The 14,899-nt window shown below is 38.0% G+C and overlaps 2 protein-coding genes across 3 annotated transcripts in view; one reads left to right on the top strand and one right to left on the bottom strand.

The window, feature by feature from the left end:
* Positions 1 to 6,234, bottom strand: part of LOC116846028 — a 117,317-nt gene extending 111,083 nt beyond the window's left edge. For both annotated transcript variants that reach the window (XM_032819346.1, XM_032819347.1), the window contains exons 1-2: positions 6,016 to 6,234; positions 3,783 to 3,898 (exon numbers count right to left, since the gene is read on the bottom strand). In XM_032819346.1, coding sequence (XP_032675237.1) covers positions 3,783 to 3,866 — 84 coding nt within the window. In that variant the 5' untranslated portion in view covers positions 3,867 to 3,898; positions 6,016 to 6,234. The remainder of the gene's footprint in view (positions 1 to 3,782; positions 3,899 to 6,015) is intronic.
* Positions 6,235 to 6,371: 137 nt separating this feature from the next.
* Positions 6,372 to 14,470, top strand: LOC116846026 (dipeptidyl peptidase 9). Its single transcript, XM_032819336.1, has 10 exons — positions 6,372 to 7,220; positions 7,314 to 7,448; positions 9,014 to 9,176; positions 10,349 to 10,590; positions 10,661 to 10,972; positions 11,053 to 11,339; positions 12,189 to 12,517; positions 12,589 to 12,840; positions 12,931 to 13,203; positions 13,282 to 14,470. The coding sequence occupies exons 1-10, from the start codon at positions 7,009 to 7,011 to the stop codon at positions 13,627 to 13,629; spliced, it is 2,553 nt and encodes an 850-aa protein (XP_032675227.1). The 5' UTR covers positions 6,372 to 7,008; the 3' UTR covers positions 13,630 to 14,470.
* Positions 14,471 to 14,899: the final 429 nt, after the last annotated feature.

Raw genomic sequence — 14,899 nt, 5'->3', positions numbered from 1 at the left:
TATATATATATTTTTTTTTTTTTTAATAGTATGTACAAGGATTTTTTACATGCATTTTCTTGCCTCCGATATCGTCAGTTCGCGACAGAACAGGAGCCTTAAATGAAAGAAAATAAAATAAGTAACCGCATTTCTTAGTAAGACGATATTCTTCTGAATATGGATGCTTATGCTGTCCTTAGACAGTCATCCTTTCAAATATGAGACGTTGAAATCATTGCATGAAACAGAAAAGTCACCAACAATATAATAAGAGAAATAACAAGAAGAGAAGAAGCAAAAAGAAATTAACTAAAACCGCAGAAATTGATAAAATCATAATAAACCACTTGCCTGATTCCCAGAATATAACATTTTGCATAACGAAGATAGCGGATGAAAAAAAGGAGAGAGCGTGCTTAGATTCTCCTCGATTGAAACGGCTCAAGGAGGATCGGAGAGGATTAAAAATATTCGCCCGTCCGTTGGAGCGCGCGGCAGCGGCAAACCGAAAGCCGTAAATTACACGTATCGACTTAATTCGTGAAAATTTTACCGGACCGCCCACGGAATTCGCCGGCGTTAATATTTAAAGGGCGCACGGAACACGGGGAAAAAGGGATTCGGCCGTTCCCGTGAGAGTTCCTGGACGGCGCCGAGCGCGCCGTGGAGAACGTATCTCGGGAAATATACGGGTCTCGTGCAGACCGTCCGACGGGCGCTTGGAGCAGCCCTGTTGGAACAGCCGGCGGGGCTTGCCGCTGTGAGAGAGAGAGAGAGAGAGAGAGAGAGAGAGAGAGAGAGAGAGAGAGAGAGGGCGGGAATGCGAGTGGGGTTGATAGCGCACAAGTCCGTCGGAAAATTGTGCCTACGTGCGAGAGCCGTCCGCGAGACATTCGACCCGGGCGCGCACTACGTGCGCCAGCTCCGGGACGAAACGGCTGGAACGGAATAAAAATGTCGGTCGGGTGAGAGGACTCGGCGAATTCGCGTTGCGTATCTGCGATTAAATCCCCGGCGGGTGGAAGCCGCGATAAGGCGCGGTCAGTCCGCGAGAGGCTTAAGGTAAGCGACGACGCGGCGACGGGGTCTCGTTAATATTCATCGCGTGGGGACGTGTTCGAAAGTACAGGGGCGAAATATGTGTGGTATCGTGCCACGGTAACGTTACGGAATCGATAACGGGCCCGGGTTGACTTACGCGTGGCGACCGGACATTAAAGATATCGCGGATGTGAATTAAAGTCAGAAGTGTCGACTCGTTGCTCGGCAGAGGGTGCAGAGGTAATTCGCCGCGAGGCGGTGGCGAATTTTCTGGAAATTATTAACGCGGCAGACCGCGGAAGCCCACGCGCTCTCGTGGTCTTCTAGCGCGAAATGCAATCGCCGAGGTAGCCGTGTGCGAACGATTAGCATTGCAAATTCTGTCTCAAAGCAAGCTGACAGTCGTCTCGGTGGAACGGATTCGCTTTCTTCGCGGCGCGACGAAGACAGATTTCGAGAGACATACGTGCGCGTCTTTAATACTCAGCGTTCCAATTGGACTCTCGGATTTCTTCGCTAATTAATAGAGTTTGGGTAATATCAACCAGTCAATCTATTAAAAGTTAAGTTAAAAAATTAATAGCTTTTTTTCGCTTAGTTTAGTTAATTTTAAATTAGTCAGCTTTTAACTTAAGGGGATGATACAGTCGATGGCGAACTCCAAAAATGTCGACAACATAGAGCCCATAATCGTCACTAACATGATCACGCTATCTTTTTCGTATTTCTTGCACATATTGATCTCACATAAATACGTGTTGATTTATTTTATCATATATTTAATGGAGAATCTAACCACGCATTTGAAATTTTTCTGAGCAAAGCAAATTCATATTCAGCATATATAAAGATCTTAAGATCATATATACAGATCTTTTGTATCAGACATGTATTTATTTTAACTGACAAACGTATGATTTACACCTGAAGTTTTGAAAATTTTTTATCGTTTTCATCATATATTGAACAATGTTCCAATTCATTCTCACATGGTGTATTTTTACCATGTAAGAACATTTATAATTCTACACAGCCAATACCACGTAAACTTTACAAAAGAAGATATTTTGTCGATGCAAATTTCGACTCCAGCATCCCCTTAATCCGCAATTATTTTAAAATACATTAAATTCAACACATTTTTTATATAAATTAAAATAATTCATTAAATTTATTATATAATTCATTAATTTAACATTCATTTAATTCATTAAATTTAAATCAATGCAAACAATGTAGAATAAGGAAAATAAAATATGAAATATTTCATTTTTTTCCATTATAATAAAATCATCATTAATATAAAAAATTAAATATAAAATATTTAAAAATAACTAAAAAATTTTGTTGTCTTTCTGAGAGTCAGCGTTCTTGTATAAAATTCTAAGCAAGAAACAATCGGTATTTTTACATAAGACTACCTTAAATAATTCATGTGATCTTCGATTAAAAAGTTAAATGTACAAAAAAAACACATATATTGATACATTGATATATTGTACAAAAAAACACATATATTGATTTGCATAATTAACTTTAACAAATTAATTTAATTTTAATCTTATTTTTAACTGAGTTATATTTTTCGTTTATGTAACTTTTTTAATGTAATTAAACGTAATTAAAAATATAATTTAATTTTAAATTTAATTTAAATATAATGTAATTTTATTTTAAATTTTATTTAAATGTAATGTAATGTTGAGGACCATTAAAGAGATGCTGACAAACTCGAAATATGTCGATAACGCAGAGACGATTATCACACTAATATAATCACGTTATCCTTTTTGTATGTCCGTATTTACAGAACTATACGTAAATATGTGTTGCTTTGTTTTTTCATATTTAGCGGAAATTCTAACCACGTACATGTAAAAATCTTTCTACAAACTTTTCGGATATTCTTAAGGTTCCTGGCCTCTCGTATTGTTTATCTCTTTTTAATGACGTCAGAAGCGAGAAAATGCATGCTAAAAATACTTATGAAATACGTTGAAATAAAAATATATATCTATAAATTAACTTGCAATCAATTAAACAAATTTGTAAGATATTCTGTGCATTCCCTGTTTGCTCTAACAATCAATAATTTATTGTAAATTAACCTGAATAGAAATAGGCAAAGAAATAGGTTAAGAAGATGAATTATATGTTACGTTATAATTTACGACAAATTATTGATTGTTAGAGCAAACAGGGAATGCACAGAATATCTTACAAATGTGTTTAATCGATTACAAGTGTTACTTTATGGATATATATTTTTATTTTAACGTATTTTGCAAGAATGCATTTCCTCACTTCTGACGTCATTAAATAGACAATGCGAGGGGCCAGGAGCCTTAAGCTTCTGAATTCAGTTACGAAGGTACAGTAATACTTTTCAAAATTTTCCTATTTGCAGTATCCATACTTTCGGTATGTACAAACTGCGGAATTTTTTAATTAGATAAATATTACGCTAACTGATAGCTTAAGATTTTTAATTAAATTTTTTTTTCGTTTTCGTCACAAAATGAACTTTTATCTATTTTTGCACGTACTTTTATTGTATAAAAGTATCTGTAATTTTGTACAATCAATGCGACGTAAACTTTACAGAAATACGACGTAAACTTTGCAGAAAAATGTCAATATTCTGTCAGTAAAATTTTCAATTTCACAGCATCCTGTTAACTTCAAACTCTTAACTTAGTTTAAAGGAAAAATTAACTTATCCCACTCTAGAATTAATATACGTTAACGTAACGACCCACCTGCCAATTTCGCCGGATAGTTTCCGCTTTGAACAGCTTGGACTTCGCGGCGGCTCCGCGAATGCATCTCGACAATCCATACATGTCGCTCGTCGTCGTCGTCGTCGTCGTAGTCTCTGCAAAGAGCACGTAGATGGAAAAACTCAAAGGAAATGGGAACTTTGTCAAAGTAAAGGAAAACATCACAACGTTAGTATGTTATTGGACTCACGAAAAGGAAATATGGAGAAACGAATTCGTAGAATCGATAGACAGATGATTTGCCGAATGTGTAGCGCGTCAAAGAGAGATCGTTCGCTCCCTTTTTGTTTAATGGAGTCTCTTCCGCCCGAGTTACCCTTCAAGCCACAGAGACCGCGAGATCTAAACCGCGATAAACTTCAGAACGCATCCAATGCCCAATAGAACAGCTTGTCTTTTGAATATTACCGAAGAAATCAATTTCTCTATCCACAATTGATGCAGATGCGTTGCGAAATTTATTGGAAAACAAGCGTTGCGACCTTTCAACACTCATTAATGACATGTAATCATTCACGTCGTGTACAAATATAATATAATTACCATTTTATCTGCACTTGGCGCGTTGCGACACTTGATACAATTTTATAATACATGATATGTCACGATATACTACTTGATATGACACTATAATGTGTTATATTATCACGACATATTAATCGAATAATCAACAATCATATATGGGAAGAATTTTAAGGTAAAAATTATTATAATTAGTATAATTTTGTAACTAAGGAATAGATTGTGGCATTCTCTACAATTAATCGTTCTTTCATTTCATGTATTCATATCATAAGAAATAAAATGTGGCTTATAAACATTCTGATTGGTTTATAAGCATATTTACAAGCTCTTTTATTGATGAAAGAGAAATCAGAATAAGAGCCTATGTTTTTTAGCACGATAGACTTTACTAACACACCGAAAGAGAAAATATCTAAAAAATAGCAAATATTTATTTAATCGACACTAATAACATGTTTACTTAAACTTAAATTTTTCTATTTAAATAGAATAAATAATTACTTTCATAAAAAACCAAGGTTTTCTTAAAAGTTTAAGAAAATGTATATTTTCTTATTTGAGAAATATTTTATATTATTATAAATAATTATATGTTATTATTCACCGCGAATATGAATTTACTATTTCTTAGAGATTTCTTCTCTCAGTGTAGTCTATTCCTGCACTGCTAGAAACGTAGTAAAATTGAAAAGAATTTATATGAAAAGAAAAAAAGAACAATATTCTCTTCTCGTGTAAGAAATATATCCTAACATAGATGTAAACGATTAAAAAATATTAGCTTAATAAACGTTGAGGCTTTCTCTTATTCAATTTTTATTGAACTCACATCGCTGAGTGACACCTGGGACCATCGTCCAGGCGTTCTTGATCATTTGTTATAGAAAGTAAGGAAGGATTGAACTTTTGTATATCCTAACCTAACATAATGCATGCAACAGACGGCGACGGGTCGCGTTTCTTCGTCTCGAAGCTAGTAACGCGTATGCAGGTCTTGCGAGCATTTACCCGTCTGGATTTTTACGTAACAGCGCGCAGAGGAGAGGAACTATCCAATGGGGAGAGAACGCCGAGGAAAATAATTCAGGGACGCGCAGGGACGGAATGGCCGTTGCGACGTCGAGCCATTTAAATATGTACCGGGAAGAACGCGGAACGTGACTGCGGCGGATACGTGTGCACGCCCGCTTTACTCCCCCGTCAAAATTGTTTCCTTCGCGCTCGTGCCGTTTTGTCGCGACCGTCACCGTTGTGTAAATTCACGGGAAAAAACAGCGGCCCGCTGTTCGCGCGAAAGTCCCGATACTCGCCCCGCATAAATTCGCCGCGCGCGATCGTCTCGCCGCCATTTCTAGAACGATCTCGCGTCGATCTCTGCCGTTCGCCGAGACACGAGCCTTCAATCCGCGCGCGTTAGCGAAAGCTCATTATCGACCGCAAATGTACAACGGGCAAATGGACAGGTGGATTAATGCAATCGTGTTAATTAACCTGTCAACACGCGAGTCAACGGCGGAGCAGGCAGGATAACCGCGTCTAAAATGACGAGTAACAGCATTACATCAAGTTCATTCTTGTCTAAATCAATTCCGACGATAATCTATTTCGATATCGAAATTTCGGTCGAGTGTAATGTGATCTTATTACTTTAAGCACATGAAAGTTAATCAATTGACACAAGACTAACCCTATCGAACGGAATGCTCCTCCGGAGTGCGACGTGTTTACGACGATTAACTCTCCAGTAGACTCTCACGAAGACATTCCGTCTGTTCCGGACGACAAGTGCCGAAGAAAGGACAGGAAGCTACGTTCGGAAGAGGTTTCGACGGTCAGACCGGCGCGCGCGCGGTTACTTCAAATTTCTTTCGGGACGACAAGAGAGAAGGCACGGTTGCGCGGACAAATAGAGAGGATCGTACTGCACTTCGGTAGCGTGGTGGCGCAGTGGCGCCACGCACGGCTCACGCGCTTCAACTCCGCGCTCACAGATGTCTCCCTTGCGCGCCGCGTTCGTGTGTCGGCGCGCGGCGCGACCGTCGGCGGTAGCGACGCGCGCGTTTCTCGACGTAATAACCACCGCTGACGAATACGGGGTTGATATGTGTGAGCGCGGCGACGGCGCTCGCGTTGACTCCCGGACGATCGTGAGGAATACTCGCGGGGGAAGTGGTCGACGACGACGGCGACAGTAGCGGCGGCGGCGGCAGCAGCGGTGGTGGAGTGAGCGATTTCGGGAAATTTTTTAATGCCGCGCGACACCGCCGGCTCCGGGAGGAGGGAGAGGCCGAGAGCAGCGAGGAGGACAGGGAGACGGTGAAAGTGAGCTTCGGCGGTGGCGGTGGCAGAGGTGGTGGTGGTGGTGGCGACGGCGACAGTGGCGGTGCATAACCTAAAAATAAGTCCTCTCCCTGTCTGCTCGTCCGTAACTGCGCGCGATCGTCGTTGTTGCCGACGTCGTCGTCGTCATCGTCGTCGTCGTCGTCGTCGTCGTCGTCATCGTCGACGACGTCCGCGGTGTATTGTAGCGCGCGGGGATTATCGTGGCCGTGCGATACGCCGCGCTGCTTTCGCCCGCACGCACGCGGCGTACTCGCCGTACCCGCGCTCACTCCTCTCCAGGCATGCCTTGTGCGCCCGACATGACAGCGCCGACGTCGCCGACGTGTTCGCAAAGCGAATGACTTCGCAAAACGACCGGCTGCAGCTGCAGGAAGCGGGCATGGAGACCTGCTACGAGGCGGGGGAGCACGCCGTTTCCGACAGCACGGTGCCGCGGAAGTCCTGGTCCGAGCTCAGAGCCGTCGTCAGCGATCTCCGAAGGAAGCTATCCGGAGTGTCCGCGGGTTCTGTGCCCGGCTCCATAACTTTTCGATCTCTTCCGGACGGCCGGTGAGAATTCTCGCTCTTCACTCTCGAGACGCTACGTGTCTCGTTCGTGCGCGGCCGCCAGTCTCTCATCCGCCGTTTTCTCCGTCTTTGCAGGACTAGAATCTATTTTCTTAGCACCCCCAGCAACGGTTGGGAGACCACTCTTCTGTATGTAGACATCGCACACGCGGATCACGCCAACGGTTACCGTCTGCATTGGCAGCCCGTTATAGAAGCTAATTTTCAGAGGTAAGGCTAGGATTGTGCTGCAGGCACGTCTTATCACGTCTACGCGGATTGTTTACATATTGCCTGTACACCAGGATTGAGCATTAGTGTGTAAATGATATCCTACATACATGTAGACTATATAAACTGTGTATGAAATATCATCTGTGTAGACAATTAGTGAGATAAAGTTTATATCTTTATTCAATATCAGAAATCCTTATAAATGTAAATTTATAAATATTGTTTTATAAACAAATTGGAATCCAGAGAATTCTCTAATTACATTCTTACTTTTAAATTTGTCAATTTGTCACATAATGAAATAAAAATTTCATACAATCTATTATCTTTTTGAAATATCACATATGTATAATTAATAACAATGTTAATACTAAAGCAGTGACCTTCTCATAACTTAATTCTTAATCTCATAACTTTATTCTTTTTTACATGTATTTTAATATAATTTACAATACATTATATAATTTACATTATCTATGTAAAAAATGCACAATGTGTAATCTGTGAATGTCATTTAAAGAATGTATGACTCTTCCTTAAAAATTGACTAAGAAAAATTTATATTTTTATATAGCTTTTAGAGAATCCTGAAGTAAATTTATGAACGTTATTTGCTGAGTCAGTTAGAGTTCACAGAATTCTTACATTTTTATTAAGAGTTAAATCTACCGATCTGTCACACAATAAAATATGAAAATCTCATGCATTTTACTATCTCTTTTAAATATTACATTTATAATTAATACGCAAAACAAATACAGTAATTATCTTATAATTTAATTATTCTTTTTATTGTATATTTTAAAATTAATTTACATTATTCTACATAGTTTATATTATTTGATAAGATATCCATAAACAATATTTTAAAAATGGATTAGAATCAAGATACATAGATGTAATCTTGATAATTAAACGATGAGACAGTTACTGTATATCTACTTTTTAGATATTTTAAATTATAAGTTATATTTTTAAAAAATACAAAAAGTGTAATTAAATTACGAGACTTTTCATTATATATCTGTTTCAGGTACTAATTGTAAATATAACTTTCATTTTCATTTCATTATGAAACACATTAATAAATTAACTTGAACTTTTTCTTTTTACATGAACCTGTCAAAAATGAAAAATTTAATTGAATTGAATTTAATTTAATCAAATTTAAAACAAGGAAAAAAGACACATAATTGATATGAAAGATAAAAATATAACCATAGAATTCTGTGAGCCCTAACTTGTTTAGGAAACAATCTTCATAAATTTACACCAGAATTCTAACAACTAAATAAAAATAAAACTTTTCTTAATTTTTTAGCAAGCCATATGTTTTTAAACAACATCCATAACTTGCTCATTATCTACACAGACAACATCTCATACATGGTCATATTTACATGTATACTCATATTTTATATGATTTACATGTAAATGTAAAATATCATAATTTACGCGTAAGCCTAAAAACGCCTAAGCTTAGGCTAAGACTATCGTAGAATTGAGATACTCGGTGCTAAGGTAAAAGTGGCATAATGAGACTTATTGAAGGATCATTTCAGTGTATCGAGCACGAATAGATTGTCCAGGGAGGAGCAACTGTTATGGGAGAGAAAGAGACTCGCTACCTGGGGTATAACCAGCTACGAGATGCACGCGGAGAGTGGAAAACTAGTCTTTCCGGCTGCTAGCAGTCTCTACCAATGCGTGGACACCGGATTCATGGTAATAATTATCTATGATCCATATCAATAGTACTTGAGATTTTTCTCAAATAGAATTTAAGTTAATTCAGATTTAAATTTAAAATTAGATGCGAGTTTTTCAGATAAATTGCGATTATAAATATAATATCGCATGTTATATGATTGAAATAAAAACGTCAAATCTGATACTAAATTCAGATCTGAATATCTTACATGGCATAAATTTCAAGTAACGACTGTTAAAAAGTATTCATTTAAAGCAGGCTGAAAAATGAGTTATTTTAAAAAAATTGTTTAGAGAAACTATAAAACATTTCAAAATGCGCTTATATATTCATATATTTGTACGTGCTTAAAAATCATGTGTGAATTTTTATGTATAAAAATCACGCTTACTAAAAATGTTATTTAGTATGATGCAGGACATGTCAAAGAGGATCCTCTTTATTGGCTGCCACGATTTAGCTGAAATAATTGCAAAGTGACTTATGATTAATAAAGTTGTTTTTATATCCCACAACAGAATTATAATGAAGTTTATTATATTTTTTTTTAATAACAAGTTAAAGTTGTACTTGAGATTTGTCTCAAATAGAACTTAAATTAACTCAGATTTAAATTTAAAATTAGATGCGAGTTTTTCAGATGAATTGCGATTACAATATAATATCGCATGTTATATGATTGAAATAAAAACGTCAAATCTGATTCTAAATTCAGATCTGAGTATCTTACATGGCATAAAATTCAAGTAACGACTGTTAAAGAGTATTCATTTAAGGCAGGCTAACAATTTTGTGAAAAATCCATACTTTATCTTTTACGCGTTGCCACTTTTGTTATATATAATTTTTTATCATTAATTCAAGTATGGGCTATAAAGACAATTTGCAATTTTTATTTTAACTGAGTTAAAGGAACCTAATCGTAGCCAATAAAGATCTTTTTTGACACTTTCTTCATCCTATTGAACAAACTTTTTTGATAAGCATGAATAAAAATTCACATATGTCCTTTAAGCACATATAAATATACGAGCAAAAGTATAAGTATCAAATGTTTTATAGTTAAAAAAATTATAAAAATTATCTTTTTCGACCTGTATTAAGCGAATACTCTCTCAATATGGATCTATATGTTATCAAGATAACAAAGTGAAATGTACTCTAAACGCACGATTTCTTCGATCAGCCTGGACCTCTTTTCCCTTCTGAGATCAGAATGTCGAACACCGGGGCGAAACTATGTCCTCAAATATGCCCCTGGAACAACGATCTGGTCGCTCACACATGTTCCGGAGATTTGTACTTGTCGCATAGTATCACAGGCTCTTCTGTCCGGTTAACACACGCTAGAAAAGGCGGCAGAAGTCTCATGGACGACCCGCTCACCGCTGGTACTCCTTCCTATGTCATGCAGGAAGAATTTACAAGGTTGATCCCGTTATTGCTGAATGCTCTCATACTAATAGCACGAAAATTAGAATATCCGTTTCTGTTTCAGGTACATCGGTTATTGGTGGCAACCCAAGTCTAACGACGGTATTTACCGAATCGTATATGAGGAAGTGGACGAGAGTGACGTGAAGATTTATTGCTTCCCGTCCTCATCCAATACTGACGAAGTGGACGAATTCAGGTTTCCCAGGGCAGGTATGCCGAACGCCAGGAGTAACTTGAAGATGGTTCAATTCCGGTTGACGGAATTGCTACAGATTGTCGATATCGAGATATTGGAGTTACAGTATCCGCTTCACATCATGTTCCCTTGGATGGAGTACATGGTGAGAGTTGGATGGACTCCTGACGCGCAATAGTAAGTTGATGATAAGACCCTGCGGTAACACTTTGAGAAATGAGACACACGAGTCGATAAATGTCGCTTTCCCAACACAGCGTCTGGGTACAATTGCTGGACAGGAAGCAACAAAAACTCGAATTGGTGCTGCTGTCGATAGACAACTTTTGCGAACCACCGCCGAACATGTACAACTCTGAGAACCACTTTACGCCAACGTCGGCAAACGTTCAAGTAATATATTCAGAACAGAGTTCGGTGTGGATCAACGTGAACGACTTGCTGTACTTCCTGAAGTCCGATGACACGAACGAAGTGAAATTTATATGGGGCAGCGAGGAGTCCGAGTTCCGACACTTGTATCTTATCACATCCAGCATAGCAGGTTTGTTGAGATCACCGTGCACCTTTTTGATCACGCATCAGTCACTTGTTCTTTTTAGCTGAACTAATGCTGCACTGGAACTTTGTTCATTTTTCTTTCAACATTGATTTACTTTAGTTCTACACTTGTTATACACTTCAGTTATGTATTTTTTATACAACTGATATGTAACTGTTATATAACTAATTATATATGCTTCAGTTATATAACAGTTTTATAGCTGTTATATAATGGATTATATATACTTCAGTTATACAAGGTCTGACAATTTATTCATAACACACTTGTTGTATGCAAGTAGAAGTCATCAAATTGAGTATATAACTAATTATATATGCTTCAGTTATATAATAGTTTTATAGCTGTTATATAATGGATTATATATACTTCAATTATACAAGATGTCTGACAATTTATTCATAACATACCTATTGTGTGCAAGTAGAACTCATCAAATTGAGCACAAAATTCCTCTACCATTACATAATTATCCACGATAATGTATTAGTCTTATTTAATTAATAACTAAAAATCTACGTGGTTATTTGCAAAATGGATCTTTTTATTCAATTTGATCTGATGTCAAACTGAAGCACACGACAGCAGACGTCACTATCTACCGTATCGCGTGTGATTATTCTTTAATTGATAATTCAAAATTTGACAGTTGTTTGCAAAATTGGTACAAGAATTTTATGTTCAATTTAATAAGTTTTATACAAACAAATGAATTGACGGACACTCTGTATACTTGTTTCACAAAGTACAGCTGCAACTTAGTTCAGCTAAAAAAAAAGATTTATTGTCACAATGAATTCGTTGTCACAACGTGTACATGTCCTGTTGCAGGACTAAGCGTAGGGGTGGAGGAACCTCTGGACAGAATGGACAGTATATTCCTCCGACCACGTATCACTTCCAAAATAGCATTGACTCAAGGCGACTGGGAAGTCCTGGGTAAGAAGATATGGGTCGACGAGGTGAATTCTATCGTGTACTTTTGCGGTTTACGCGAGGGACCGTTGGAGCAACATGTTTACGCCGTGTCTTTGCGACGACCGTTGGAGATACGACTCTTGACGAGACCTGGCTACAGTTACAACAGTATATATTTTAATAAGGAATGCACTATGCTGGTTACTGTTTATAGTTCCATTAAAACGCTGCCTACTTGTCAAGTACGTTTCACCGGAAACCAAATCTGAGAGTCCTTCCGCACGACTGACGAGTATTTCCGTTCGTTTTGCAGGTATTTAAGATCTCGCAAACCGACTGGACGGTCGAGAGTATATCGCTCACGCCCGTTGGCTACCTCTTAGAACCATCCGCGCCCGAGTCTGAGCTGTTCGCGCCAGAGATCTTCACGCATAAGATCAAATCCGGCGACACCATTTACTCAATGATATTCAAGCCTCATAATTTTCAGCCTGACGTAAAGTATCCCACGATACTGAACGTCTACGGGGGACCCGAAGTACAACTTGTATCAAATACGTTTAAGGTGAGAGAACGCGCATTTCAAGTGCGAGTAAAACGCACGCACGCACCAAACAAACTCAATTCAAATATTGTTTATTTCACTCCTTCGCAGGGTTTAAGACACTTACGCATGCACATGCTAGCTGCTCAAGGTTATTGTGTAGTTCTCATCGATTCTCGCGGATCTCAGCATAGAGGTCTGATATTCGAGAGCCACTTGCGACGTAGAATGGGAACGGTCGAATTGAACGATCAAGTCGAAGTGTTGAGGTGGCTGGCGGAAACTACCGGCTACATAGACTTAAATCGCGTGGCTCTGCATGGCTGGTCTTACGGAGGATACTTGAGTCTGATGGGTTTGATACAATACCCCGATGTATTCAAGGTACAAACGCAACCATTCATCAGCACAAAACGGCCGATATATCGCGTCTCGTTGAAACGAACATTTTTAAATTCACAGTTAGCAATCGCCGGCGCCCCAGTTACCTCGTGGAACTTTTACGATACTGGATACACTGAACGTTACATGGATCTACCACAGAACAATCCTCATGGCTACATGTCTGGCTCGATTCTGACGTACGTGAGCAAATTCCCCGATGAGGAGAATCGATTGTTGATCATTCATGGGCTTATAGACGAGAACGTCCATTTTTATCACACCAGCCAGTTGATTAATGCCCTCGTGAAGATTGGTAAACCGTACCAATTGCAGGTTTATCCTAATGAGAGGCATAGTCTGAGGAGTCTAGATGCCAGCAAACATTATGAGACAACTCTGTTGTCCTTTCTACAGAATCATTTATAAATCAACACTACTTGTTGTCTTGTTTCTATCCCTTCTTCTCTCTTGTGCACCGTTAGGTAGTTCAATGGTGAGAGAAACGTTCGTCCAGGCAAGATTTTCAAAATTTCAGTGACTGCCATTTGCTTTTATACACGAAAAACTTGAGGAAAGAAACTAAATCTGATGTGTCCTTTTATTGTCTGCAACTATCGGAGATCGATACTATTCTTCTTTTTTTTTTTTACGAAAAGATACATCCTGATCGAAACTTTTTGTATGGTGTTACATTTTTAATACATCGTAATCGCGCTAGTGCGTACAGATTTCAAACACGCATCGCGATATCAATACAAACATGTCAGAATTCCATACTTATGGAAACTGATTTGCCTTTCTAATAAGGGATTTACATAAATTATATATAGACGCGCTGAATAGATATCTATAGACTATCTTCAATGGAATTACAGAAGGTGTCACGGAACGCGTAATAAGTACATTTGAAACAGCCTTTTTAATCAGCTATTGTTGAAATGCTCACGAGCGTAGTGAATATTCGTTATACGTGACTATTTTTTAAGAAAACAGACAATACTCAATTTATTGACAATAGTTAATCAGAAAGACTACTTCAGATGCGTTTCTGTTCCGCGATCGTTTCGCAATATGTGTTGAACCGTTGGACATCCCGACTGTGACCATGTATATATAATAACTGCACGTAGTTATACATTCATCTTTCTACGATGAGTGAGGATCTACGTTTCAGCGAGAAAAAAGTATTTGCGTTCTTCAATGTTATGAAACAATCGTATATCCGATGGATAATTATTTCTCAATAAAACAAATTCATTATTTTATATTTCACAATCATATATTATTTCGTATCCTACGTTGAAATAATCAGTATCATATCCTACAATCAATGTTACAATTTACTAAATTAAATATTTGAAAGAATATTGTTTGTGTAAGAATCCTTGGCCTAAGCCAACAAGTAAGAAAATGTGAGAGGATCATGAAGTAGTCCTGTACAAAAGATCAGTAGAGTACTTAGAAACATAGACATATCTAGATCAGTCCTTGCTACAAGAAACAGCATGGAAACATATGAAGGATGGAAATAAAGTAGTGATTCTCTGGTGATTCTGCCTTTGTCCTAAGTGAAAGTACTAAACATGAAACCAAATGAAGATAATACATGTCTCTAGAAGAAACACACTGTGAAGGAAAAATTCTCTCAACAGTACAAATAAAAACAGACAATAGTCCTATATATATATATATATAT

Source organism: Odontomachus brunneus, unplaced genomic scaffold (assembly GCF_010583005.1).
Source record: "Odontomachus brunneus isolate Ranch 3 - 2012 unplaced genomic scaffold, Obru_v1 Obru_scaffold_060, whole genome shotgun sequence".
NCBI classification, from domain to species: Eukaryota; Metazoa; Arthropoda; class Insecta; order Hymenoptera; family Formicidae; genus Odontomachus; species Odontomachus brunneus.
Note: the sequence above shows the minus strand (reverse complement) of the source record. Positions and strands in the feature narration are given on the sequence as shown.

Bases quoted from the DNA above. Each gene is read 5' to 3' on its own strand.
- LOC116846026 (XM_032819336.1), top strand. From the start codon at position 7,009: ATGACTTCGCAAAACGACCGGCTGCAGCTGCAGGAAGCGGGCATGGAG. The intron at 7,221-7,313 runs GTGAGAATTCTC...CCGTCTTTGCAG, and splicing joins CGATCTCTTCCGGACGGCCG to GACTAGAATCTATTTTCTTA. The intron at 11,340-12,188 runs GTTTGTTGAGAT...GTCCTGTTGCAG, and splicing joins TATCACATCCAGCATAGCAG to GACTAAGCGTAGGGGTGGAG.